The sequence below is a fragment of the Alternaria triticimaculans genome, assembly GCF_023758025.1.
Source record: "Alternaria triticimaculans strain BMP 0046 chromosome Unknown scaffold_22, whole genome shotgun sequence".
NCBI classification, from domain to species: Eukaryota; Fungi; Ascomycota; class Dothideomycetes; order Pleosporales; family Pleosporaceae; genus Alternaria; species Alternaria triticimaculans.
In genome coordinates this window covers 400,575-428,402 of record NW_026055979.1, presented here as the reverse complement: position 1 = coordinate 428,402, position 27,828 = coordinate 400,575, and the positions used below count along the sequence as shown (strand labels likewise).

Here is a 27,828-nt window from a genome sequence, read left to right as displayed (position 1 = left end):
TTACCAATAAAGGAACTCTCCTTTCGGTTTGGACCCCCTCTCTCTTCTGCTTTTTTATTTATATAAATAAAAAAAAAGCTGGAGAGGGGGGGGGGGGGCAAAAAAATAAAAAAAAAAAAAAAAAAAAAAAACCCCCCCCCCCCCCCAGCGTCGTCCAACGCCAAATGTGGCTAATGAAGCACGCCTCCCTCTCCAAGTCCTCCGCCTACGACCTCGCCCGCCGCGAATTCTACCAACACCGCCACCTCTCCGAAATCCGGTCCCGCATCGCCAAAGAAGAAGCCCTACACGTCGGCGCCTACTTCGGCAAAGGGCCCCTTGAAATCGGAATGGAGCTCGAAGACCGCACGTGGGAGAACTGGAAGGCGTGGGCGGCCAAGCAGATTGAGGACGAGCAGAGTATGCGCGCGCAGATGTTTAGTGGGCAGCAGGATGAGGGGTTGGGTGAGGGGGCTGACATGAGTACGGCGGAGTACGATGAGGCGGTGCAGGAGATTCAGCCCAGTGCGCCGAATGATCCGCAGGGGATGAGGCCTATGGGGGGTGTGGCGGCGCATGCGTAGTGGTGTGGGTTGGGGAGATGTTGTATATTTTGTGTAGATTACGATTACGATCGGGACAATTCAATGGATATGAGACAAGCCCTGTCTGGACAATGGGAACACGTGGGCACGAGGAAGGCATTGATGGCATTGCGATGATGCTGATCATCACCAAGTCTTCGCTACACGCAGCAGTACACAGACTTGACGACCGACAAGTCCAATTTTCTCATGGTATGTCAAAGGTGGCGTGTGTCACCATTCATCGTTCTCTTGAAGACTTCATTTTGGCGAATCTCAGGCAGCACAGTCATGAACCATTACCGATTTTCCTTTTGGACGAACACCAGGAGACAGCATGAGCTGTTGGACGAATAATTTTAAACATGCGGTATCTTTTTCCAGGCTTGAACTACAAAGGAGCAACGTAAAGAAGAAGTTCTATATCCCAACGGCGAAAGCGAGCCGCCAGACATGTCTCTGAGCACTCGTGGTTTCCAGCTGCCAGCCCGGATCTCATTATGTATGTTTCGTTGAATTTTGAGGAGCCGCAAACGCCATGTCAAAGAAGGATTGCATTTTGATCACTCCGAAGAGACGAACATAGGCCAGAAGCTGCCGATTTTTGGAAAATGCACTCTGCCGAGTGGGATATAGAAAGGAAAGGTTTCGGAGGACAGGAGGAGTATTTCATACCCCAAGGCTCTGGGCGGGAACAGACATTCACAACACACAAGGGCTTTTTGATATTATACACCGGAGTGGATCTCTTCCGCCTGCTTATCGTCTATAGGCCTTACTTTTCGGAACAATTGTTTACTGAGTTTGGATAGAAGGCAAGACCCAGAAAGAGATATTTAGTTGTCAGACGGTATTTTTGAAATGTGGTTGTCCGATGGATTGGCTTTTGTGCCGATAAGAATGTTTGGTTTGGCTTAAACATGTGTAGGAGACGGCATGTTTTTGGAGGAAGAGGCGAACAACACAACGAACATGTTGAGTGCCTATTGTTGGTTTTTGGAAATGGGAAGTGTAATGAAGGAGTAAGAGCCGGAATGTCGTGGTATTTATACCCGTTGCGAGCAGGCTTAGCAGAGCGGAACATGTTGACCTTTACATCGGCTTTCGGAGATATGAACGGCTTTCTTAAGCAATTTGACTCCTCGGTGATCCACAGCGACACATACACCTTCATACTCGAGGGTTTGGTCTCAACATGAACAACCTTCCATTCTTTTTTCGACATCAGATCTTCTTCAGTAGGAATTTTAGCGGTCGTCTCTTCCACATCCAAATAGATTCTCAACCTCTTTGGTAGCTCGCAGCCATTACCAACATCGGTCTATACTTTTCGAAAGCCCGGAGAAGAAAGACATGCGATGTCTTCGCTGGTTTTTTGAGTATTTTCGCACAAGAAATAGAAGTTGTGGAGGAGACAAGTGACGAAGAGTTGGTGTTATTTATATGCCAGCAAACCCGGCATGCAGAGCTTGTTGATGTTTTTTTTTTGGACTCCATGTAGCGAGGCACTTAGTGTTTTGACGCAAAATGCTGGAGGCCAGGACGCTCATGCTGCATCTTGTATCTGGTTTTTGTTCCGAAGAAGCCGGGAACTCCATGATAGATGAGGATTTGGGATTTTGGGTCAAAGAGTCGATTAGAAACTTGCACGAGCGTTCTGATTGCACAGGCAAACATGCCGTTTCGGTTGATGTATTTGAAGTCGACGCCAGGCAGCACATAACAACATCTTCTCGTATGTTTTGAAAAGGTGAAGTTTTAAGGTACTGGATAAGAGGCAAGGAGTGACGCCGCAAGGAAGACTTTTTATACTTCAATAATAAGGCGTTATATCGCGTCCATGGTAGAGCCGCCATTCTGGTTTCCATCGACCTTCCTTTTTCACAGAAGCATCGGTTGCGATCGCGTTGGCTTTTGGATATTGGCGGCGATCTCACTTTGGCCAGACTCACATAGTCGTCCGTGTTGAAGGTTTTGGAAGTTTGGATCGTTTGGTACACTCGAAGGACAGCTTCCATGTTCCCTTGACCTGAGCTTTTAGAAAGAAGGACAAGACTCAGACATGAGAACATGGCATACCATTTTAGTTGACCGGCGTGGAAATATTTGATGGAGAGAGAACGAAGCAATCGTAGGTTGAATGATTTATATACACCGGAATAGACGCACAGAGCCTGCTGTCATGACACTGCTATCTTCGCAATTTGGGAAGAAGTGATATCGCTGTCGAAGTATTGGCACAGATCAAGAGCTTCGTAGTACATGGTTGAAGGTCGCAAGGCGGGAGCTCATGCGTTCCCTCCGATGACTTTTTAGAATGGCGACCTAAGAAGCATGCATGAACGCAGTGTTCGGAAATTCTTGGAGTTGCAACACATGCTTCGTAATCCTATCGGTTTTTGGAATTGTTCAAGCCAGACGCCATACATCCGATGCCCCAAATTTTTGAATGAGGTAGAATAGGGTGTAGATTGAGGAGGAAAGGTTGCTGACCACAGGAGGTCTTTATATGCGCCAAGACCTTCGTAGTATATAGCTGAAGATCGTAAGGTGAAGATTACATGCCATGGTCGAAGGAACATTTTGGAGTTTCGTTCCCACGAACATATCGAAGTATAGTGTTGAAGTTTTGGAAGCTGTGACACATGCCAAGTACCCATATTGTTTTGGAATTTTCGAGGCCAGAAGATCATTAGTGTAGTTTTGCTCCGTTTTGGAATAAAGTACGGTAAGATGTGGATAGAAGGAAGGAAGAAGGCTCAGGAGAAACAGGCCTTTATATGCGTGACAAGACGCTAGCACTACACTCCTGGGTAGTGGGGCGCATTAAAGCGCGACGACACTCCGTTGGCTTCCAAGGTCGACATCGCTTACCTCCATATCCTTTTGAGCGAGCGGTCGCGGTCCCAGTGTTTGCGAAAAAGATCTTCCGCCGCTTTATGGTTCCCATTCTCTCATCGATGCAACATGATGTCTCGGTGTCGTGCTCATGCGTCGGCGCTGACAACGCCATAGTACGTCGTAGCTAAGCTGTCGACGAGTCTTGGACTGAATCTTGTGCGTCAACCAATGGCATCTGATGACGATTAGCGCAGGATGTACGCCGGTCCCGCGGTTGGCCTGAAAGAGCGCCTGACGTCAGAGCGAATCCAAACAGCTTCACACTGGAAAAGAATAACCTACCACCCTTCTCATCCGCCACCATCCCTTCATCCCCAGCAACAACCCTCCACAACACCACCCCCACCTCCCAAAAAATGCCACCCACCCCCAACCCTCCTCTCCCCAAATCACCCACAACATTCCTCCACCTCCCCCGCGAACTCCGCGACAAGATCTACACGCACGCCCTGTCCATCTCCACCCCCATCGACATCGGTTCTATCTTCCCCTCTCCCGGCTACTGGCACGAGCCCTCTCCCAATCCCCTCAAACCACCTACGCCAGCCCTCCTCCTCTCCAACAAACAAATCTCGTCCGAAGCCGGCTCGACCCTCTACGGCACCAACACCTTCAACTTCCCGCATCCAGGCCAACTCCCCTTGTTCGAACAACAAATCGGTGCGGAGAATTGCGCGCGGGTGAGGAGTGTGGAGATTTGGGTTCGGTATCCGGGGCCGGATGAGGTGGTGTTTGATAGTGGGGAATTAGGGTTGGGGGAGTATGATAGTGTGCCTGAGCATTGGATGCATGTTTTGGGGGAGAGTGGGATGACGGGGGTAAGGAGGTTAGTTGTTGAAGCGGTGATGATTGGGTGTGAGCCTGATAAGGTGGTTTCTGTGCTGCCTATGCCGGATGAGTTGAGGGATTGCTTTGTTGAGTTTCTGAGCAGAGGAGGGGATGGAGGGGGAGGTGGGGTGCCGCGGCTGGAGTTGAAGGGGATAGGGGAGGAGGAGAGGGGGAAGTTTCCGGAGGGGTGGGATGTTGTGGTTAGTTAGTGGGATTAGCATAGGGAAGGAGAAGAAGAAGAGGGGGATGGGGACTAAACAATAACATTACTATTAGCACGACTACTTTATATATTGCTCTCGCTATTACGATGCCGCTCAAATCTTGCCAAGACCAGCGCCCTTCTTCACGATCTTCTCGACATCCTTCAGCTTAGTAAGCTTGTACTTGTACGGAGCCTTGGTGAAGTTGCCAACTTGAGTAATATTGACAGTCGCCTTTCCAAAGTCGTTCTTCGCACCAAGGTTCGCGAAGCCATCAATCTCAAAGTCGCCATCGGGACTGGTGTTGGGGCTATCCTCCGGGATAACCAATCCATATGTGCTGAGAGCCTCGCGTGTCTTGCCCTTGAAGACGTTGCCTTCAACAAGAACCTGGTTGTCGCTGCGGGAGTGGATGGCTTGGTACAGGAAGTCGACGTAGAGATTGTTGTAGATGTGTTGGTGGCCGAAACGACCGGCAGGGCCACGTGTGCCCTCGTTGCGCCAGTAGTTGTGGTGGTAGGTGACGTGGAGGTGACCTTGGTCGACATCCCTGAGCGCATCGCTGTTGCCAACGAGAGAGCTCTTCCAGTGGTCGTGGAAGTAGTTCCATGAGACTGTAATCCAATCCGCGGCGCGGATGATGTCTACTTGGCCGTCGTACGCATCAGGGCCCAGAGCAGGGAAGTTGCCAGTGGTGAACTCGTTGTGGTCGATCCATACACGGGTGCTGTTACGAATCGTCATGCAGTCGTCGTCAATCGCTGTGAAACCGAAGTTGCGAATGATGACATTGGTCTTGTTGAAGATGTTAAGACCCGAGCCAGTGATTTGAGCTCCCTTGCCCATTCCGATGAGAGACTTGTTCGACCCTACTTGGACTCTTGATGTGAGGTTGAAGTTGCCCTTGGCGTAAATGACTGTTGGCTCGCTGCCGTTCACAGCTTTGATGAACTCGGCGACCGTCCGAACAGTGACGCTCTTGCCATTCTTGCCAGTACCACCAGTGGTTGGTCCAATTGGGTTGTCCTTGGCGAAACCGACGAGGCTAAAGTCAGCCCCTGCAGGAGCTGCAGTCGCACATAGTGTGAGGGAAAGGAGTGATAGAATTGAGAGCTTCATCTTGAGGTAGAAGATGCAGATGGGTTTGCGTGATCTGATGCCGATCAACCAGCGATATCACTTACATTTTATATCCTGCCTTTTCGAGCGTCGGCAATCAAAGAGCCAGTAGACGGCCATGTAGTCGGCATCCAGGCTTCGAGGCGTCCATCATTGCAATTCTTCCGGCAAAATGGCTGATGGCGCATTGTCGTACAGGCTCGAAAGACTCCCACTCGCGCAAGTGCATGCTGCGTCTATCACCGTGATGCTGTACTTCGTCTTGGCCTATCTTGGCGAACGTGCATTCCACCCCAGGAACGGCAGCAGGTATTGCGCAACGTTAGACCGGTGGCTGCAGGTTGTGGTGTTGAGTGGTGGAAAGAGGCATCCCCAGATTTTCCCGTGGCTGGAAGGCTCGATCGCCTCTTCGGACGGCGGGGAAAATACGGGGGAATCGGCTTGGCACGCAATTCCACCAGTACGGACCGCGGTTCCCTGCTTGCTTATTTCGTTGCATTTTAACGTTCTGTCGCCAAAGCGTATTTCGAAACTGGTTTCTAGAAGCGAGATGAGCCATCGAAGCTGTCAAAACTCTCTTAGCATTGCAATGTCTGCGTGCGCTTGACTCGCTTGTTGCAGCCACCAAGATTGTTGCCTTGCCGCCCAGGCAAACATCGCATGTGAATCGGCGAAGACAACATACGGGCAAGTCAGACCGGCTGTTTCGCCATTCAATAGAAAGAGATCATCTGTCGAATGAGCGGTGCATTTCAACCGCCTTGGCTTTCTTATCGTGTACTAACGCTGTGGCAACACCGAGGTTGTTCCAGGGGTCTCGAACAGCGACTGTGCGACACCGCTGTTTTGCGATGCCACAGGCTGCAAGCTTATAGGAAGTGAAGCTGGCGAGGTAATCGTCCATCCTTCACACGCGAAGTCTACACTGTCAGCACTTTGACACCCTGGGATCCGGTATTCCTCCATGATGGTGCAACGATGCTTATCGAAACTTGGTGCTTGACACAAGAGCGATAATGCGACAAAGCAGATTGTCGCGTTGGCGGATGGGATACAAGATCCTTTGTTCAAAGGATTTCCCTTCAACCACAAAGGCCAAGTATTGAGACCATCCTGCACAATATGAGGACCAGGAAGGTCTATTCAATCTCTCTGTGCGGCCTCCGCATTCCGAGCGCATTCCGATCTTTTCTTTAGGGCGGCCAACTGGTATTCGTGGTAGAAGACAAGATATACACTTCCAACATTCACTCGAGACATGACCGAACAACAGCGCATGGAAGACATCAATCGTGCGTACGAAATATTGGTCAAACCAATCTTGTGGACGCAGTATGATGGTTGTTATCAGTCCATACTGACGCAGTATGCTGAGCGTTTCAACCCAAGTAGACAAGGGTGGAGGCGGACGAAGAAGACTGCATGGACGGGATGGCCTGAAGGTCTCATCTTTCCGCGATGGAGGCCTTCGCCGCCGGGAGCTTGGCCTTTGGATTGTGCAACGAAGCAAGGGAGGCCATTGGGGCTAAATCATTCTCATGAAGATCCGCCATCGCCGTCGATCATGAGTTCACAATGTGGTGTATCAAACGAGAAACGATCGTCTCAAGATGTTCCACGGGATCGCGAGCCTGGAGGAAGTACTGCTCACGACCTGCCTCAATTAGAGAAGGAGCGTCCAGGAGGGGATGACGACGCGTCTGAGCCTAGAAAAACGCACTGTACGTTGCGCGACTTGCGCTACCCCGTTCCTCATCCGAGGAGGAAGAAAGCGGAAAAAGATAACCCGAGGCAACCACGACAACGCAACCAGGCGACTAGAACCACACATACGTTCAAGCGACGGTGGCCTTGGATGAGACAGCCAGCACCGAAACGAAGGTTGTTGAGGGAAGTGTTGGAAGACGAATATGGACGCAAGATAGAACGGTTCCGGGACGACTTCTTCCGCTGTGAAAATACCAGTATTTGACGGAGTGGATTGTCAAGCGACAACAGATGGCGTCTTCGCCCAAAGAGCAGGCAGCACCAATGACTGTGGGAGCCGAGGGGGAGGAAAGAAGAGAAGATCGTGATGAGAGCATCAAGCGTCGATTGAAGAAATACCTGTGGAAGAGAATAGACCATACGACCAGTTGGAATTAGAGTGGAGATGACCAATTGATGATGATCGCGTTTGAGTTCATTCGTGCAATGGTGAACGACCCTCCTGATATGGTATATCCGCGGAAAGATCGTCGTCCAGAATGACGATGACTGGTTCTCAAATCCAGTGCTCTTCGTCGAATTGGTTCTACTTGCCGCGTGTCTGGCCTGGTCGATGGCACGTGGGGCCAGATCATGTGAATCTAACATGTAGTGGTCGAGGCGCCGAATGGTGCAACTTCTGGAAAGCCGATCGTGCGATCCGCGGACTATGTGCGGGTAGATGGACTGACCGGTAAGAACCAAATTTCGGATCACGATGTTGTGAGAGACGAGGCATTCGGTAGGAAGCAAATGTTTCTCGATCTCGGCGAGGCCGCGACGCGTTGTCATCAGAGACGAGGGTGCCCAGTAGAGGATTCTGACTGCATTGCGGGATTGAACAGCCCGGCCGCGGCACCCAACTGCATCTCCCCTGCATGTCTTGCAGTGACCCACTCCTGAAACCGCTGTCTTGGGTGAGTCCGAATTGGACACGGTCGATGGTGTGGATGGAATCGCATGTGAAAACGCGACGAAAGGCCGTAAATCATGCAAAAGGCTCAACGCTTGGGACGCTGGGCCAAGGTATCGCTTGCGATGTAGGCTTATCCACCTGTTGTTGGGTTGGTGGTACGATTGCAGCTCAGGTCCAGCGACCGAAACGCTCATAGCACCAATGAATTTGATCGCTGCAGTGCCATCCCACGTGCAACGATGGGATTGGGTAAGAATCCTGCGGCAGTCTAACATCGATGTCAGTGGGGGTTCCAATGAAACCTCGGGTCGGTCATTGCAGCAACCCTAGACGGGGTTGCCTCCGATGACCTGCACCTCAAAGTGTCAGAATTTTGCTTCCTGATAACCAGTTGGGTGTTAGTGAGTAAGCTAATTCGTAAGTGTGCTGGTAAGTAGTTTGGTATCGGGACCAACCGACAGTCCAGAAGACGGGTCTCGCATGGCAGGCTAGCGGAGACAGTTGCTTGATGCATGCAACCCCATCTGACGGGCCCTGTACTAGTCGGTCCAGGCATGGGGTACGGGACCGGGTTCGGTTCGAGCGTGTTGCATTCCTCGGAGAAGACGAGAAGAATGATCAGGTAGGTCGGCGGCATACGCGTTGGATGTCATCGCGAGTGTTGATCAAGCGTCTAAAGGCAAGCCACAAGATCATAAGGATGTACCCAAGCTTTCCAAGAGAGTCTTGAGTGCGAAGAAGCTCCAATCCTTCAAAGGTCAATCGGGGCGATGTTGGGAGAAGGCGTTCTGGCCGTGCCCCTTTTAGCGTCTTGGCGTAGCACGTGGGGTACATGATTGGACCGAACGCCCTCTCCTCGCGTTCCCTTCACCACACCAGATGCGCGGCAAGGATAACCCTCAAGACGCGTCAAGCCTTGTGGCGGCCTGGGCTCGTAAAGGCGCATTTTCACGAGTGAGTCTGCTGCTTACAGCGGAACGGCCGAAGTAAAGATTGCAAATCTGCGGGCGTGCCAGAATGGAATGATCTTACTGGTCCGTGGGTACCGTAGGTTTGGCATACAAGCATGATGCTCAGCACTCGGCGTAAGCTTGAGTGCAGGTATATAGCTTGGCCCTGCACCCTCTACCACTGATCTCCAGCTCCCACAGCCGTCTTTTCCGGACTCAAGCCTCGTCTAATCTCTTGACAAGTCTCGGCAAGGCTTCACAATGGCCCACAAGACAGCTGGCGGCAACGCCGCGTTCCACAACTTCAACAATGACTTCGCGGTATGGTAACACGGTCGAGAACTCAAGCATCAGCGATACTGACTGTCCTTAGCATATTGAAGACCCCAATGAGCGACGCCGGCTTGCGCTCGCTGAGATCGACAAAGCGCCCTTTGGCTGGTACCATGTGCGCGCCATCTTGGTGGCAGGTACCGGTTTCTTCACGGATTCGTACGACATCTTCTGCGTGTCTCTCTTGACGATCATGTTGGGTATCGTTTACAAGCACGACAACAAGGGTGTTCTTCTCACTCAACAAGACACTGCTATCAAGCTTGCAACATCAGCTGGTACTGTTCTTGGACAAGTCGGATTCGGTACACTGGCCGATATTGTTGGACGTAAGAAGATGTATGGTCTTGAGTTGATCCTCATCATCGTCGCCACACTCGCTCAATCTCTCACTGGCCCCGGTCCCGGAACATCAGTTGTCGGTCTGATCATCTTCTGGCGTGTATTGATGGGAATTGGTGAGTCTATTGTCAAGTCATGAATCGACGGCTAGCTAATGACTATCAGGTATTGGTGGTGACTACCCTCTCTCGTCGATCATCACATCTGAGTTTGCCACAACCAAGTGGCGTGGTGCCATGATGGGTGCCGTTTTCGCCATGCAAGGTTTTGGCCAGCTCGGTGGCGCTTTAGTCATGCTCTGCCTCGTCGCTGGCTTCAAGGACACGCTTTCCGGCGTCACAGGCTACGCAGACTGCGATGGTCAGTGCTCTGTTGCCGTTGACAAGATGTGGCGCGCCCTTATCGGAATTGGTATCGTCCCGGCTTGCATTGCGCTCTACTACCGTCTCACCATTCCCGAGACTCCTCGATACACCTTCGATGTCGCCCGTGACGTCGAGAAGGCCAACGCAGACACCAACCAGTACCTCTCGGGTAAGCATGGCAATGGCGACCCTGATGCAATTGCCCAAGTTGCCCAGAACCAGGCCGCTGCTCAGCTAGAAGTTCCCAAGGCTTCCTTCGGCGATTTCTTCAGGTTCTACGGCAAGCTCCGTAACGGCAAGATTCTATTCGGTACCGCCATGTCATGGCTTCTCCTCGATGTTGCATTCTACGGACTTGGTCTTAACTCCTCGACTGTGCTGCAAGCTATCGGCTACGCCAACGGTGACAACCTCTACCTCAAGCTGTACAACCTTGCTGCCGGTAACGCTATCTTGGTTTGCGCTGGAGCCATCCCAGGATACTGGCTTGCAGTAGCCACTATCGACACGGTTGGACGCAAGACACTCCAACTCGCTGGTTTTGTCATGCTCACCATCCTCTTCATTGTCTGGGTACGTAAACATTCCAATTGGATGTGTCAAAATCTCATACTAACTGTTACTCAGGGATTCGCCTACAGCCACCTCAGCCACCATGCCATGTTGGCCATCTACGTCCTTATCCAGCTCTTCTTCAACTGGGGTCCCAACACGACCACTTTCATTGTCCCCGGAGAGTGCTTCCCTACCCGCTACCGTTCCACATCCCACGGAATTTCTGCTGGTTCAGGAAAGATCGGCTCCATCATCGCTCAGGGAGCTATCTCTCCTCTTCGAACTCGGGGCGCTACAGCGACTAACAAGAACCCATGGTTGAACCACGTCATGCAAATCTTCTCGGCTTTCATGTTCTGTGGTATCTTCACTACCCTGTTGATCCCGGAGACCAAGCGCAGGACGCTCGAGGACCTTGCGCAAGACTGGGATATGGGTGATGAGTCCATCACTGGTACGGAGTACGCGCGCAAGGCGGAGAACCGCAGCAGCGATGAGGCTGGTACCACTGAGCTCAAGGCTTAGTTTGCGCTGTCGTTTCGCGCGCCAATCTTTCTTCTCTTTCCAGGCTCATGCCTTCATACCCGTCTTCATCTATCATCGATACTTAGACTGTAATGCATTCACTCATACTTCATCCGAAAGACCTGTCATCAGCTTGTCTCACCATCAATGGCAAGAGATGCTCGAATAGACAGTAAGGCATGTGTCAACATGTGCAGCTACCTAGCGCCTGTTCATGCGTAGAAACGTCCCCTAATAGGCTTTTTCACAGCGTCCAATGCCGTACCGAAACTGAGATGCTCCACTGGCCGACGGCTTTCTGGACCACCTCGCCGGTCTACCTGAGCATCATACCAATCTTGAGGCATCTTCACCACGCCCCATGAGATGAGACTCCTGGAAATGGCGAGCAAACCACTGTGTCCTTCTTCCTCGGCCATGGACACGGGCTCATAGCCTTCTTCTTTCCCATTGGTTTGATCAGTGAGCGGGGCTTTGGCTAACGGCGATACGTGGCAAGCAGCCGCTATGGCCCGCGAGTCTGATCCAATGGGTGGCATGTGCCCGGGCAGTCGTAATAGGCCCAGAAGCCAGGGGATCTGAATGGCGGTGGTGGCCAGAGCCAGCAGTCCGGCTAAGTATGTTGGAGATAAACTCCATTGGACATAAAAATCATCCGGCAGAGAGCTATAGTCCTTCCAGCTATCGTAACCGTCGTTCTCATCGCCTAACGTGTAATGTTAGTGTCTGCGTGTTGCGTATATGTGTGGCATTTTGTCTTGGTACGTACTATCTGTGTAGAGAGCCACAGACGAGCTCTCGGAAAGAAGGAAGTGCAGCGCTGCACTGAGCATGATTAGAAGGATGCTGTATTTATAAGGGAGTTGAAGTCTATAAGTCGCAATCTGCTGACCTCTTGTAGAGCGTTGATTAGCATGCTATTGTAATGTATCAGGAAATATCGAGAAAATACCTGGGCTGAGAGACCCGAAGAGGTCGGAATGACGTGGAGAACAGAGCCCATTCGTGACTGAGTTGCAGGCGAGTCAATATGGAGTTGTACGCGAAATACCAGACTGAGAGTAAGAGCTGTGGAACATTGGCCAAGAGCACTGTCGTGATGAAGGGGACAGAGGAATTGGGTGGTCGGATCGTAGGACTAGCGCTAGTGAAGTCCCTATAATATGGATCAGGGTAATGCTTGCAATGGCTTGGAGTGGGAACTCACGTGGAGTGATGTGTTTTTATCGTTAGCATCTGAGCTTCTTTGGCTAGAACTCCGGCTGCAGCCACGATGAAAGCAATAAAAAAGGCGTATGTACATTTCCATGTCCTGCGTGAAATGGTAGATGCCCGTCTGGAGGACGTGTACCTCCACAGTATCGGGTCACCATCACTAGCCCCGTGCGTCGACTGTTTCACCAGCATGTCCAGTCTGCCAGCGGTAGATGGGTCCGGATTCGAGATGAATGAATACAATGCGTCTCCGGGCGTGACCAGGGGTTCCTGAGAGCCTAGAACCAAGACAGTCATCACGCAGATGACCACTTTGACCAAACAAGCTAGTGTAACGGCCAAGAGAAGAGGGTTCGATATGCCTACTTCACAAGTGTCACCGGCTTGTGACAGCAGTATGGCACTGTTGAAGAGCAGATGCAGAGGCAACGATGTGATTAACAAGGCGATCCAAGCCACCGTTTTGAAAGGAGACAAACTTAATGCGTTCCGCCATGATAGCACTCCGATGTCGACTGACCATCCCTGCGCGTGCGACACATCCACTTCTGCACGAGTTGGCGAGCTGAGTACCTGCGAGAAGAAACTGGAAGACGCCAGGACCGCACTCGAGATGCCGTTGACTAGTAGATGGAGGACCGTGTTGATGATACCCGATGTCGAGGTACCCGGTGTAAATATATCGCAGTGCGAACTGTGGAACAAGAAGGTGTTGCGCACCACGGCCCCTCGGTTGTCCTCAGGCCCACCGCCCGGTTTATCTATCCGTGAGAGGTCTGTTTTGAGCATCGAAGCCACGGTGAAGCCGAAAAGTAGTAGTGTTAGAAGGGTCATCGCGCCGATGTTCAGGATGGCTAGTCTCCTCCATCCGGTTAGCGTAGGGAGGAGCTTTGGGAAGCAACGGTTTAGCCTGCCCATGATTGTACAAACACTGACGAGAGTGCAAAAACTGGGAGGCTGGAGATAGGGAGCTGGGGACTCTTAGATCGTTATGCTTGGAAGACCTAAATAGCCACTGCCTTAGCTCCGCCATCTTGTGAGATGGTGGAGGCTATGTAGAATAAGTGTGGGGGCCAAATCAACGCGTAAGGCTGAAACTGACGCGGGGCGACTGCCCATCATCTACAGATTGCAGCATCTTGAAGAGGCTCACCCACGATTATGGAAGGACAGCTATTCAAAGAGTCAGCTGGCTGTTCATTATCGTCGTTATAGCCAAGCGATGATACCTAGGTAGCGTCAAGTCTGTTCTAATGCTTCGTGATTGCGCGCGCTGTGTAGCTGCGTGCAGAGATCACAGTGTCTCTTCTATGAGGGACTCAGGGGCGACTATGCCACCAAGATGATCGCTAGGTACTACTACTGCGTCTATTCCAGCCCGTACTGACCTTAAGATGGTTGCGGATGTATATAGGCATCCTGTTGCCCACCGATTGTGGAAAGAGAATCCAACATCCTCTTCCAAGGTTGTTTCTATGCTAGCGCAGCAATGTCCAGTGAGTCGCCATCGTCCTCGCGGTGAACGCGTGGTGCAATACTCGCCCTCATCTCACTCTTTCGCTATCTCGTTGCAAGTCGGTAGGCTGCCACTCTCCCGAGATGGCGCGCCGAGTCCCTCAATCATTTAACCCATCCAATCGCGAGCAGGCTGCGAGGGCCCTGCACTCATACTCATCCATGTATATATATCGTTGCTTGCAACACCAAATAGATGAATTCAAACTACGCCCCTTTCCCGAGCCTGAGTTGGAATGGAGAGTGGCACTGTTCAACAAGACTGGAACGGTACCTAGGTAGTCGTGACACACTTGTGCGTGCGGCGGCCGTGGTCGCGCAAGGCCCCGTTATTCAACCACGCCGGAAGGGAGCCTTGGAGGTATCAACGACGATACCTAGGTACATTGACACAGAATGCCTGCCCTTGCGATCGTTAGTGTGGTGCCAGGCTTCGGGTATCAAGATTCTCCGCTCAGCCTCGCCTAGCGCATAGCCGCCCAATCATCACACAGGGAACCCGAACGCTCCAATCACGGCGCAGATGGCCCGAGCACGAACTCCGCCTTGCGCATTGGCCGCTCTTGGATTCCCGTCCGGCTGCACTTCGCACTGAAACGCGAACACACATTTGATCGGCTGTGTCTCTTATCATGGCACGACACGAGGTAATCCAAACCCACATAGCTAACAACATAGCTATGGAGACCTCGGGAGTAAGCAGCTGGTTTCACGAGCATAGGGAGCAACCAGCAAAAGCGTGTGTTACGCTGTCCGCAGGCGGACGCGTCGGCTACTACTACAGCATCCATTCCAGCCCGTCCTGACCTCAATCTTTGAGTATGCAGGCTATCCTTTCGCGTTGGCCAGTCCGTGCATTCCTCTGTCGTCTGCGCGAGATGGCTAGCGGAGACATCGGTGGACCCGAGTAGGAGAGGGACCGCCGGGCATCTTTGATTCGCATGAGATGCGCGACAAAACGGTCGCTGTCTACGCACAGGCACATTGGCTTACCCGCACTTGCGTTTGCACAGCCCCTTCACTCTGGGCTAATGCTTGAATCACTTGGCATGTGCAAACTAGGTCTACGGCAATTTGGCAGTCAACGACCCCATACACCCAGGCCTAACTTGAACACCTTTCGTATACCTCAACAACTCGAGTTTCTTCCATCCGGGCCTTCGCTGAATGCCTTCTTGAATCTGTCTTCGCTCCTTCCTGATCGCAACCATGGATTTGCTATTCCGCCAGATTTGGGCGCTCATGCGCAAAACTCTTTTGCTTGTCTGCTTGAGAAGACCAATCACCACTTCCATTCGTGCACTCGCTATCCCGCTTGTTGTCATTCTTATTATCGCTTTCAGTAAGACGTGGTTTGCTTCTGGGGGGCATTGGGGTGTGTCTTCGGCTCGCCAGGTTAGTGGCCTCCAAAGCTTTGAGGCACCAATACGAAATGAACCAATACTAACACTCGAATAGCTACCCACCCTTGAGGAAGGACTACGAGCAAGTCCTGGCCACGACATTGTAGGCTTCGTCGACAACGGTATGAAAGGAGGAGAGGTCTCAGCTATCATTGATACACTCTCACGACGAATCAGCGCTGCTGGGAAAACGCCAGAGCTATACGACGATACCAGAAGCCTTGCTGTAGTTTGCCGGACCGACAACGAAGGCAACTCACCATGCTACAGCGCCATTGTATTCTTCTCCAGTCCAACCGAGGGAACCAACGAGTCGTCAGCCGGATACTGGAACTACACAATCCAAGGGTTGACCACGCCGTATGGTCCCATCGACATTACGAGCACCAGCAACGCCATTGAGGTAGCCACATCCCCTTTGCAGCGCGCGCTCGAGCTCGAGATTATCGCACGGTCCCAACCAGACAGCACATCGCAGATTACACCCGAGCTGGACATCATCGCATTCACTCGTCAGGATCAGGGAGCGCTAGAAGCCGATCGAACCGCATCGTACCTAAACCTTGTGACATGGGCCTTTCCACCCATCTTTACTCTTACACTCATTGGTGTGGTCGATCATCTGACTTCATTTGTTGCGCGCGAGCGCGAAATTGGTACGTGGCAGCATTTATTCCCCGAACACGGACTGACGTTAGCCAGGAATGTCTAGTTTGATTGACACCATGATAATGGGAGGGTCCAAGTTCCGGGGCATAGCCGTTCGACAAATTGCGGCTTACGCATCGTTTGCGCTGGTCTACTTTCCCGGCTGGCTGGCAGTGGCCATCGTCATCTCCGCCGCCATCTTGCCCGTCACTTCTAACTATCTACCCGTGGGATTCGTGCTACTTTACGGGCTCGCAGTGACTGGCTTCTCTCTCTTCGGGGCCTCTTTCTTCAAGAAAGCCCAGTTGAGTGGCCCTATCATGGTGGTCGTCACACTAGTCGCCGCCATTCTTCCAGCAGTGCTTTTCAACCAGACGAGTACTGTTTGCGCCATACTCAGCGTCTTGTTCCCTTCAGCAAACTTGACGTACTTTATTACTGGCATGGCAACATTCGAAGCAGCCGGCAATCCGGTCAGCATGATGCATCGGGCCGATGAGGCGAGCGAGTCCGAACATTGGCGTTTTCCGCTGTACATCCACTGGCTCATATTGGTCTTACACGTATTCGTGTTTCCTATCCTAGCTTTACTGGTAGAGCATCTTCTCTTCTCAACAGCATCTCCACACAGACGTTTCGAACGTCCAGCAAGCGCAGGCGATCCGACCGTCAGGGTCTCTGACTTCTGCAAAACATACAAGCCTGGCTTCTTTGCTCGAGTGTTTCGACGTCGTAAGAATGTCGATGCGGTCAAAAGTGTCGATTTCAACGCATACCCCGGACAAATATTTTGCTTGCTTGGACCTAATGGAAGTGGCAAGTCAACGACGTTGAACTGCATCACGGGTGAACAGAGGGTTACGTCTGGAAATATCATCATCGACCCAACAGGCGGACTCGGATACGCTCCACAGAACAATGTCATCTGGCCTGAATTGACGGTCCAAGAGCACATCCGCATCTTCAGCGATCTGAAATGCCTATCAGCAGCGAACCACGAGGTCGTCAACGATCTCGCTAAAGGTGTCGATCTTCTCAAGAAGCTTTCAGCTAGAGCCAAGACACTCTCAGGTGGCCAGAAGCGGAAGCTCCAGATGGCGATGATGTTCGCGGGTGGAAGTGCAGTCTGCTGTGTGGATGAAGTCTCCACAGGCCTCGATCCAATTTCCCGGCGAAGAATCTGGGAGATCTTACTCACTGAGCGACGAAACCGCACCATCATCATGACGACTCACTTCCTCGACGAGGTCGATTACCTTGCCGATGATATTGCTATCATGTATCAAGGTACTCTTCGAGCTGCAGGTACTTCGGCGTCCTTGAAACACGGCTTTGGTGATGGCTATACTGTCAAACTACCTTACAAGACAGACGTCCATATCAGCATCTCTGGGCAACTCCGAACGGAACAATCGCGGCACATGACCACATACCATGTCGCCACAGCCGCTCAGGCTGCAGAGGTTGCGGCCGAACTTGACAATTACAATCTCGGTGGCTACCAGCTTTCCGGACCCACCATGGAGGAGCTCTTCATCAAAATCACCGGTGATGCGATCCAACCTTTGGAGGAGAAGACCGAAGAAGATGATACTGTGAAATTGAAGACTGAGAACATCATTGTTGACGCGACCGAATTGGACTATGAACTGTCCGAAGGACAGCCCGTTTCTCTTGTCAAGCAGTGGTGGATTCTGTTGCTCAAGAGAGTGAAGATCCTCAAACGTCGATGGCTACCTTACTTTGTCGCCGTTGCCTTCGCTCTTGTTGGTGCAGGGATTGCGCCTCTACTGATCAAGAAGTTCGATGCTCCGCTAGGGTGCCCAGTGCAAGCAGACCTCGTTGACGATAACGCATATCGAAACGACATTGGTGTTTTCTATGCAGAGAGTAATGCCTATTATTCGGGCACGGACGAGCTTCGAAAGTCATACGTTGCTGGGCCTTCCGATCGACTCAACTCAACGAGGATTGGTTTGATGGCAGACGTTTACTCCACCAGCCACACTTTGAGTTACTCTGACACCTATCAATCCGGGTACACGAATTCTTCACAGCTTGAGAACCAGCTATTAATCGTCGATACGTACGAAGAATTCGCGCGAGCAGTTCAGAACGACTGGAAAGAACTAGTTGCCCATCCCAGATACATCTCCGATGGTGGCTTTCCCACCACAGAACTCAGAGGCGGAATCTGGATGGGCGATAGCTCAACCAACCCCACTATCATGGGCGACATCAGCGGAGGCGCCGCCATGCAACAGATGCTGAACTTCTACAACGTCATGGCTGGTGGTGTTGGTATCTCGAGTTCTTACAACGAGTTCGCCAGTACTGTCATTCCAAGTCTCATGGCTTCTGATGCTACGATGTTCATCATTTATTATGGACTGATCATGGCCTGGTACGTTTTAACCAGTCGCGCAAGTCGCGCAAGTCGCGCAAGTCGCGCAAGTCGCACAAGTCGCACAACAAAGCTGACATGCACAATAGCTATCCAGTGTTTTTCGTCTTATACCCGACGGATGAGCGCCTGTCAAACGTCCGCTCGATGCAATACTCCAACGGGATCCGTCCAGTGCCACTTTGGCTTTCCCATCTGGCTTTCGACGGTACCTTCGTCGTCATAATCAGTGCCGTTGCTACAGGTCTTCTTTCCATGTCGACGCCCGTCTGGCATGGACTCGGCCTGGTCTTCGTCATCTTCCTTCTGTATGGCATTGCGTGCGCGCTACTCAGCTATGTCTTCTCCATGTTTACAAAGAAGCCAGTTACGGCTTGGTTCTTGATGGCCTTGATGCAGGTCATTGTCTATTTTGCCTACTTCGCTGGCGTGATGGAGATCCAGGCCACCACACCATACGCAAACCTGGAATCCACGATGAACGCCCTGTACTTTGGTCTCGCCATCATATCGCCAGTAGTGAGCTTGGAAAGGACGCTATTTATCGGTCTTCAGCAGCTTGGGTTGAAGTGCAACGGCCACAGCGACGGCTCCCTCTATCTGTACGGCGGGCCCGTCTTGTTCTTGGTTGTGCAAATTGCTCTCTTGTTTGCGCTTCTCATTTGGTGGGATAGTGGCTTCGCTCTGCCTTCATTGCGCCGCGAAAGTCTGGTCAGCGATACAGAGGCGACAGACATGTACACGGCTGATCTTCTTACCGAACGTAGACGATTGGCATCACCTGACATTGACCTCCGGGTTGAGTCTGTGACTAGGTCTTTTGGCAAGAACCTCGCAGTCGACGATGTCACGTTTGGTGTCAAGACATCGGAGATTTTTGCTTTACTTGGACCCAACGGTGCTGGCAAATCGACCATCATCTCGATGATTCGTGGCGACATCAAACCCTCAACACCAGGCTCTATAATCGACATCGCCGGCAACCCAATCCTGACTAGTCCCCTTGCAGCACGATCCAGTCTTGGTGTGTGCCCACAGTTTGACTCTGCCGACGTTCTCACAGTCCGAGAGACGCTGCGCTTCTTTGCCAAGATAAGAGGAGTCCAAGACGTCGAACACAACGTGTCGGCCGTGATTGCAGCCTGCGGTCTCAGTGACTGGACTGACCAGTTGGCGCAGAAGCTCTCCGGTGGCACCAAGCGCAAACTATCTCTGGCTGTCGCACTAGTCGGAAACCCACGTGTCCTTGTCCTCGATGAACCTTCTTCAGCGCTCGACGCAAATGCAAAGCGCGTCATGTGGCGCTGCCTACAAACCATCGCCAAGCGACGCGCCGTGGTACTCACCACGCACTCGATGGAAGAAGCCGACGCCCTAGCCGACCGCATTGGCATTGTCTCGTCGCGCATGCTCGCTCTTGGCGACCGCGAAGACCTGAAGCAGCGTGCAGGCAGCGAATACCACATTCATCTCGTGTCGCGCTCAGCACCTTGCACCACACCGCGTGAACTGCAGAAGATGAAGGAATGGATTGCTCTTACCTTTCCCTTGGCAAACGTTAGTCGTGAGACGCAGGGAGGTCAGGTCAGGTTTGAGATTCCGGCTGATGGTAATGAGTTTGCGGGCTTGATTAGGACATTGGAAGGCGCGAATGGTGACCTGAATGTGGAGTTTTATAGCGTGGGTAAGGCGACTCTAGACGAGGTGTTTGAGAAGATTGTTAAGCGGTACGGGGATGTCGCAGAGACTTAGTTGTATAGCTGGAGTAATAATAGGAGCAGGTCGGCATCATACTTCCTATATGCGCAGTGTCCACGACCACCGCGACACCCTCAACCACCTCGTCAGCACCAAAAATGCTGTAGCCAACAACATTCCTCCACCGCCCACAAACCACACGCCCCAAAATTCCATCCGCACATCTTCAACCGCTCTACCTGAAACACCAAAAGTCGCATCTCTCTTCGCTGCCCCCGCAACCGGACTCCCAACCAACCCCCCAAACGCCGCGATCGAATAGGCCATTCCCATCCGCGCCCCCAGCTCCCCCACGTCGCTCGTCAACGCCGCAATAATGGGCGCAGGAAGACTGACCATTCCACCGGAAATGAACCCGTAAACGACCGAAATAGCGATGAGACTGGATTTTTCTACGGCGAGTGGGAAGAGAAAGATGACCAACGATGAGAGAAGACAACAAGGCAGCATGATGTTCACGCCACCGAAGCGGTCGGCGAGGTAGTTAGGCGCCAGGCGACCAAGAAGGGAGGAAGCGTTCATGATGCTGAGTAGGGAGAAGGCAGACTCGGTATCGAGAGAGAGATTGAGCGCGTAGTCTTGGATGTAGAAGAAGGGGATGTAGGCGGTGGCCATCATGAGTGTAAATGCTGAGTGTGGTTAGCTCTTTTCGCTTTCAATGGATTTCGCAATCATGAGTGGATCCATAAGAGAGAAAAAGGGGACTAACCAAGGACAAATGCAGTGTAACTTCTATCCTTGAGCATTTGAATGTTCAATATCGACCCTTTCCTTGGCGCTCGAGGTCTCAGCCGCATAACCGCGAAGCACACAGCCATGCATCCGAGGATCAGGAATGCGAGGGCACGCACAGCCCAAGGAAAGCCTATTGTGACAAAGAGGCGGCGCATCATGAGCGGATAGAGTATACCAGCTAAACCGCGATACCTCAAGTCAGAATATGTCCTTGAAGCAGGATTAGCGCCATCAGCTTACCAAGACTACTTCCCGTCGCCGCAATACCCGTTGCAATCATCTTTTTCCGTTTCCAGTACAGCGGGATAACCGCAACACTCGTCAAGCCAAGCAAACCACTACCTAGACCTACACAGACGCCTTGCGCAAGCAAGATCTGCCAATACTGTGAGCACTGTGCTGTCGCAAAGAGGCCTCCTACTTCGAAGAGCGTCCCGAGTGCGATGAGAAGTCGAAGATGTCCGCGATCGAGCATTATCCCAGCGGGTATGCCAACCACCATGGTGAGAAAGAGCTGGATGGATCCAATCCAGGATATTGCTGAAGCGCTGTATGTTGGGAGTAGGAAGTTGACGTAGTAGGTTTGGAATACTCCGTAGGAGTTTGTCAAGCCCCTAGGGGTGGTTGGGATCAGTTTTTGTAGGAAGGAGGGTTGGGATATGAGAGAGACTTACCAGGTGTTCCAGAAGAGAATCCAGCTTCCGAATACCTGGAGCCAGGCTACTACGCCGCCATCCATTCGGGTTTCATGGTCATGCTGTTGCTGGGGGTGGACGTTTTCGTTGTCTGTCGAAGTGGTGCGTAGTCCAGTACCCAGATCTTGGGTATGTGTATTAGGATGCCTTTCGGCATCCTGACGTATTTCGTTGTCCTTATTGATGGTCGACATATGAGGGAAGCAAACTTCTGCGAAACCACAGCTTCGCACGAGTATCTATTGAAGCGCACGTAGAAAAGAAGCTTCACGACTCATACCATCGAACAAAGGTCGACTACTTGTGCTGTATATCAGATCACAAACGGAAGACGACTACGTGTCACTATCACGCCATGTGGCTTCAAACTGACGCCACCATGCTACCTGAACAGCGCTGTATGTTTGGAGTTAATGGTTGGATTAAATGCCGCATTCATGGACCGGATGTTGCACTCTTTTGGGTAGCTTAGAAGATGTCAAACAGAAGCATGTGGGGGTAAGGGTTACATCAGGGCCGGGCATATCTGCTGTCATCCTGCAGTCGAATGAGTCGATGAAATAGGTAACTTTCCGTGCGTTCCGATGTTCCACACCACGCGCTGCCTTAGTATACCTACTCCTTCCCACGGAGTTGATTCTAGTTGAGTCTCAAAGGCCTTTGTGTAACGTTTCAGTGGGAGAGGCAGCCAAGGTAGTGGGGGAGAAGGATAGGTAGAGCGGAAAAAGCAGCAGCTCGAGTAGCCCGAATTGGAGACCAAGCCAACAAACGAGCGCCTCAAATCACCCAGAATAGAAAGCGCAAAGCTCTCGTAGGACCTCCGTCACGTACTAAGCACTAAAACTGTAGAGGTAGCTCTACGGCCTGACTTTTGTAGTGGTAAATTTGGTGTTGCTGGGTGGTTACACGACTTCGGCCATTACGCGCACAGGCACAGTGCGATTCGCTAATCTGATGTAACACAGCGGAAGAAATCGTTTCTGGAAAATGACATGGATGGAAAACGCCCGACCAGACTTCCTAAAATGGAGTCAGGGCCGCTCTTTTGCTTAGTGTTGACCTACATGGCCATCCGGGTGTAGCAAATGCTGTTCGCGATGTTGAACGCAAGCCCTCTTGACACAGGTCGTACAATCATAGGCATCAATGAGAGTGGTCTCATTGCTGATGATATCTAGACTTACGCCGCAATTAGGCGTCTAACATGTGGAGTCATCTTGGCCATGGTTTGTGAGTTCTGAAACCCGCGTCCGTGAGAGGAGTGACAAGTCAGAATTGCGTGCTGAGGGTAATGCAATCACTCAACGAGTATATAACGTATCTGAAATGGAGCGTAATTGAAAGTTCGACTTGATGTCTTCATTCTTCCGTCTCGAGTACCTCTATCAGCCGATATGAGATCGATTGCGATTTGGTCTCGTCCTATAGGACACAACCAGTTCTTAGTGCGGGGTGTCAAACCCAGAGTGCTTTTGCTTGCTCGCTCATTTGCATCGGGTACGTGAACTCCTCGCAATTCTGTCCAGGATTTGATTGAAGCTGGTGCTAAAGCATGAGTAGCAGCTGTAGCAGTGGCCCAGCCCGAGACGGCTACAACGGAGGCGCCCCAGCGTTTCCCGTATGAAGCCTTATTCAAATTCAACATCGATCAGAAGCATCGAGATGGCTCATATCGTCAATTCCGCAACATCAATCGTCTGGCCCAGGAGTTTCCCTTTGCACACTCCGACGTTGAAGAGCAGCGTGTGGACGTTTGGTGCACGAACGACTATGTAAGTAATCAGCCCAACAACACGAGAGTACCTATTGACGAGAGCAACGAACAGCTTGGTATGGGTGGTCACCCCAGTGTCTTACGTGCAATGCGCACCGTGCTTGACAAATACGGCGCTTGTTCCGGCGGTTCACGAAACATATCCGGGCACAACCAATGGGCTGAAGCTTTAGAGACGTCGCTCGCAAAGCTGCATCGGAAAGAAGCAGCGCTATCCTTCACATCTGGATACGTTGCGAATGAGTCTGCACTGGCAGTCTTGGGTGCACATCTCCCCGGCTGTGTCTTCCTTTCTGATGAATCAAATCACTCATCCTTGATCGAAGGCATCAAGATGTCTAGGGCTTCCAAGCTAGTCTGGCGGCACAACGATGTTAGAGACCTGGAGAGGAAGCTTGCGTCCATACCTTTGGAAACGCCGAAGGTTGTCGTGTTCGAGTCCGTGTATTCCATGTGTGGTAAGCAAATCAATCGCCCTGTAGCAATCGTCCACATCCTCAGCATTCTAATTTTGACCAGGTACCGTTGCTCCCATACGAGAGATTGTTGATTTGTCCGAGAAACACGGCGCCATTACTTTCCTAGACGAAGTCCATGCAGTCGGCCTCTACGGGCCGCATGGGGCGGGTGTAGCCGAACATCTCGATTACGATATCCACCAAGGAGTTCGTGGAGATGGACAAAGCACGCTCATGGATCGAATTACCCTGGTCAGCGGAGCGCTTGGCAAAGCGTTCGGCACCATGGGTGGTTACGTCGCCGGGTCCGCATCTCTCGTCGACATGATTCGCTCGCAAGCCCGGAGCTTCATATTCACAACAGCGCAACCACCAGCTGTTATGGCAGGGGCGAGAGCTGCGGTCGAACATCTCTACTCGCATGACGACTCGCGTAAGCAGCTCCAGCGCAACGCTCGTAGTGTCAAGACGGCGCTACGCGAGCATGGTCTCCCGGTCTTGCCGAATCAATCGCATATAGTGCCTCTGTTGGTTGGAGACTCGGTAGTCTGTAAGAAGGTTGCAGATATTCTGTTTGACGAATACAACATATACGTACAGCCGATCAACGCCCCAAGCGTGCCAAGAGGACAGGAAAGGTTGAGAATAGCACCAACGCCAGCCCATACGTCCAAGCAGCAGGATCGCCTAGTGAGTGCATTGGTGGAGATCTGGGACAGACTGAAGCTGCCGAGCCTGAAAGACTGGCAGCAAGAAGGGGTATCACCGCTCTCTGAGGTGTTGAGGGAGGATAAAATGGATCAGATATGGACACCAACTCAGCTTGGTTTACAAACATACAAAAAGCGTCGTCCAGAGTGTTCGAAGCTGTGTGCGGTTGGAGGGGAAGACACGAGGCTTGGGTGGCACTGATTATGGCGAAGAGGTCTGTGTTCTTCTGAGTAGTAGCTATCCCGAAAGCGTAAATGACATCAGCACTACCGCCCAGTCCGGTGAAAATCCAGTCAGCACAAGGAAGCTGGTCAAGTTACTTTCGCATTCTATCATCAATGCGCAAAACGATTTAAGTGTTGTTTCCTCTGCCGATTTCGCACGCGCGACCCTGATGTTCGTTCCGCACCACGGTGTGCCAATCACGCATCGGAGGAGCTTCAACAATGATATTATATTGCTACAGAATGCCCATTCCTTTACATACGACCATAGGATCATGAAAATTAGGCTTCCCGTCCGCTCAGCCATATACAAGCATGATACCGGCGGATTAGTAGTTAGGTGGGTGACCACTAGCGAATCCCCGCTGTTGTATGTTTTTGCCAAAAACTCCATCTTTTTGCCCATCGTGGTTTAGGCGCCGGTCGAACACCGATGGGCTCGCTCGTACAGCGGATGGCGCGATTGCTTCGATCCTTCATGCGCGGCGATGGTCGTGATGATGGCGACTCCCTCTGTTTTTGCGCGTCTGTGGCAGACCCCAAGCACATGCCTCACCAACTTTCACTTAGACATTAGAGCAAACACCATGGTGTCATAAATTACCATCTACTTCAACTCAACAACCTTCTTCCCCTTCTTCTTCGCCTCAAGCACCGCATCCCTCCACTCCTTAACCCCGTCCAACGCGCCCTCCGGATCCGCCTTCTTCTGCAGTAGATACCCTTGGATCTCCGCAGGCGAAAACACGCCCTCTGGAAGCGCTTCCGCGAACTGCTTCGCCATCTCCGCAAGTTTCTCTGGTGGTAGCGTTGCGAAGTTGGGTTTCGATGGAAGGGCCCCGTTAGTGAGAGGCGAGGAGGTACCACTCGATGGTCTGACTTTCCTCTTCTTCGTTTTGGAAGAAGGGGGTTTCGCTTTCTCGTCATCGCTCTTCTTCTGTGTCTGCGTCGCGAGGTCCTCTTCGCGGCTGTACATGCGACGGAAGATCTCTTGTATTTGCGTGTTGGTGGCTAGTGTGAATTTGATTTGGAGGTCGACACGACCGGGGCGAATGAGTGCTGAGTCGAGCTTCTCGGGGTAGTTCGTTGTCATTATCAAGACGCGGCCTTCGCTGGATGCGGCGCCATCGATGATGTTAAGGAGGCCGGCGAGGGAAATCTTGCTTTTGCTACCCTCTTCGTCGGTGGGCGACAGGACTGGTGGTGGTGGAGGAGGGGGAGGTGTGGGTTTTACGCTGGGTGCCTTTATGCTGGGCGTCTTTACGCTGGGTGCCCGGACGGACGATGCTGCGTCGTCTGTGACGAGAGTGGTGGTCTCGCTGTCGGGTTTGGCGATCTTCCGCGGGCGCAACGTTTGGGTAAGTCTTCGGCGGAAGGACTTCTTCTTTTCGATATCGGTGATGGACTTCTGCTTTCCCTCTACCTTCTTCTCCTCTTTGCTCTCGGCCTTCTCGTCTTTGCTCTCAATCTTCTCGTCTTTCTCTGCTACAATATCCTTCGCTCCAGTAGGTGACTTAGTCTCCTCTTCCACCTCCGAGACGCGATCTGGTTCTGGAATTTCAGAGGACTTGTCTCGACGGATACCCGCGCTGTCAATGTCTTCTAATAAAACGATGCATCGATTTGGCAGCTGGCTGAACAGCATAGCTAGATCCGACTCGGTCATGTCACGCTCACTCAAAGAAGCGCAGTAGACGCTAAGCCCAAAGATTCCAGCCACTGCAAAGCTCAAGGATGTTTTGCCAGTACCAGGAGGCCCGTGGAAAAGATATCCTCGTCTGTGGGGAATACCGCGGGCGGCGTACCACCGAGCCGTGGCTGGGTGGAGGTATTCGTTAATGTCTGCAACGACCTTGTCCTTTTGCGCTTCATCCAAGGTCACTGTGCTAATGGGTCGTGAAGGTCGACTGGACTGGGTAGACCAGTAACCGCCGTGTTTAGTCTCCGCTCGCATAATTTCAGTCGTGCTGTTGTTCTTGTGCGATGACCATTCCTTGACATGATCTATGAGTTCCTTGACAGGCTTCGTGCTGCGACCCATGCAACGGATGATGACAAAGTACTCAATACGTTCCGCGTACTTGTTCTCTTGGGAATCCTTCCTGAACTGGAAGTAGTGACCATTGTGGGTGAAGCTGTCGTCGCCAAGATTAGGTTCGTAGTATACAGGACTAGTACCTTTGTACTTGTCGTAGTTAAAGATGCCAGACTCGTCCAAGACGTCTTCATCGTCTGACTCGGGCTCGTCATCAGAGTCTGCGCTATATCGAGTCTTGGGCTTCCTCGAGGTAGCTTTCAGGTCTCTGCTGACTTCCGTCATGCGTTGTTCTGATATCCAGGATATGAACTGGGGATATAAATCATCATCATCGTCTATCCGGATGGCAGAGGTGCCATAATCTCTGCATGAACTGTTAGCAGACCGCAGTTGACTGGTAGAATTGTGGACTTACTGCATCCATGTACGCCCCCTGTTGTACAAGAACATGGCTCCTTGGAAGATACCAAATAATAATAGATATAGAGACATCGTGCTGCCAACATCGAAACCAATTTTGTTGAGGACCAGCTGGACGATAGCACCGAAGCCGGGAATGTTGATGGCTGCATCTGCGAGGCCAGGAGGTAGCGATTCCTTTAGGTTCTCCATGATTATACCAGGCCGGTGGCTTAATCCGCACGTCGAGGGAGGTTTATAAGTGGACGTGTCTTGAATGAATCCCGATGCGTTTGCTCGCGTAACAAAGCCCCCGGATTAGATGTGTTCACAGCGAATGTCGATGATTGTTGTAACGTAGTAATAGTCTAAGAAGAGACCTGTGATATACTTATTTGTCGCAAGCGCAATTCACCAGGCATCCAGATGATGTGTGTTGGTTTACCTAATAGCAATTATCGTCATGACTTGGAGTTGAGAAAAAGGGCGGTGGGATGGCAGCCTG

At 51.7% G+C, this 27,828-nt stretch overlaps 6 protein-coding genes across 6 annotated transcripts; 4 read left to right on the top strand and 2 right to left on the bottom strand.

Annotated features, from left to right (window-relative positions):
- Positions 1-164: 164 nt before the first annotated feature.
- On the top strand, positions 165-563 carry RSM25_1 (mitochondrial ribosomal small subunit component; the record flags this gene model as incomplete). The annotated part of the gene is made up of 1 exon (XM_049370318.1): positions 165-563. One exon carries the CDS (start codon positions 165-167, stop codon positions 561-563), a length of 399 nt encoding a protein of 132 aa, XP_049218065.1.
- Positions 564-4,609: 4,046 nt separating this feature from the next.
- On the bottom strand, positions 4,610-5,614 carry J4E78_009729 (uncharacterized protein; the record flags this gene model as incomplete). Its single annotated transcript, XM_049370317.1, has 1 exon — positions 4,610-5,614. One exon carries the CDS (start codon positions 5,612-5,614, stop codon positions 4,610-4,612), a length of 1,005 nt encoding a protein of 334 aa, XP_049218064.1.
- A 3,541-nt stretch (positions 5,615-9,155) lies between these two features.
- Positions 9,156-11,346, top strand: PHO5 (acid phosphatase pho5; the record flags this gene model as incomplete). Its single annotated transcript, XM_049370316.1, has 5 exons — positions 9,156-9,230; positions 9,470-9,547; positions 9,600-10,017; positions 10,067-10,839; positions 10,894-11,346. The coding sequence occupies 5 exons, from the start codon at positions 9,156-9,158 to the stop codon at positions 11,344-11,346; spliced, it is 1,797 nt and encodes a 598-aa protein (XP_049218063.1).
- A 3,939-nt stretch (positions 11,347-15,285) lies between these two features.
- Positions 15,286-20,283, top strand: J4E78_009727 (uncharacterized protein; the record flags this gene model as incomplete). Its single annotated transcript, XM_049370315.1, has 4 exons — positions 15,286-15,471; positions 15,535-16,135; positions 16,182-18,531; positions 18,621-20,283. The coding sequence occupies 4 exons, from the start codon at positions 15,286-15,288 to the stop codon at positions 20,281-20,283; spliced, it is 4,800 nt and encodes a 1,599-aa protein (XP_049218062.1).
- A 2,830-nt stretch (positions 20,284-23,113) lies between these two features.
- J4E78_009726 (uncharacterized protein) lies at positions 23,114-24,727 on the top strand (the record flags this gene model as incomplete). Its single annotated transcript, XM_049370314.1, has 4 exons — positions 23,114-23,216; positions 23,280-23,951; positions 24,013-24,501; positions 24,552-24,727. 4 exons carry the CDS (start codon positions 23,114-23,116, stop codon positions 24,725-24,727), a joined length of 1,440 nt encoding a protein of 479 aa, XP_049218061.1.
- Positions 24,728-25,493: 766 nt separating this feature from the next.
- Positions 25,494-27,536, bottom strand: J4E78_009725 (uncharacterized protein; the record flags this gene model as incomplete). The annotated part of the gene is made up of 2 exons (XM_049370313.1): positions 25,494-27,288; positions 27,340-27,536. 2 exons carry the CDS (start codon positions 27,534-27,536, stop codon positions 25,494-25,496), a joined length of 1,992 nt encoding a protein of 663 aa, XP_049218060.1.
- Between the last annotated feature and the right edge of the window lie 292 nt (positions 27,537-27,828).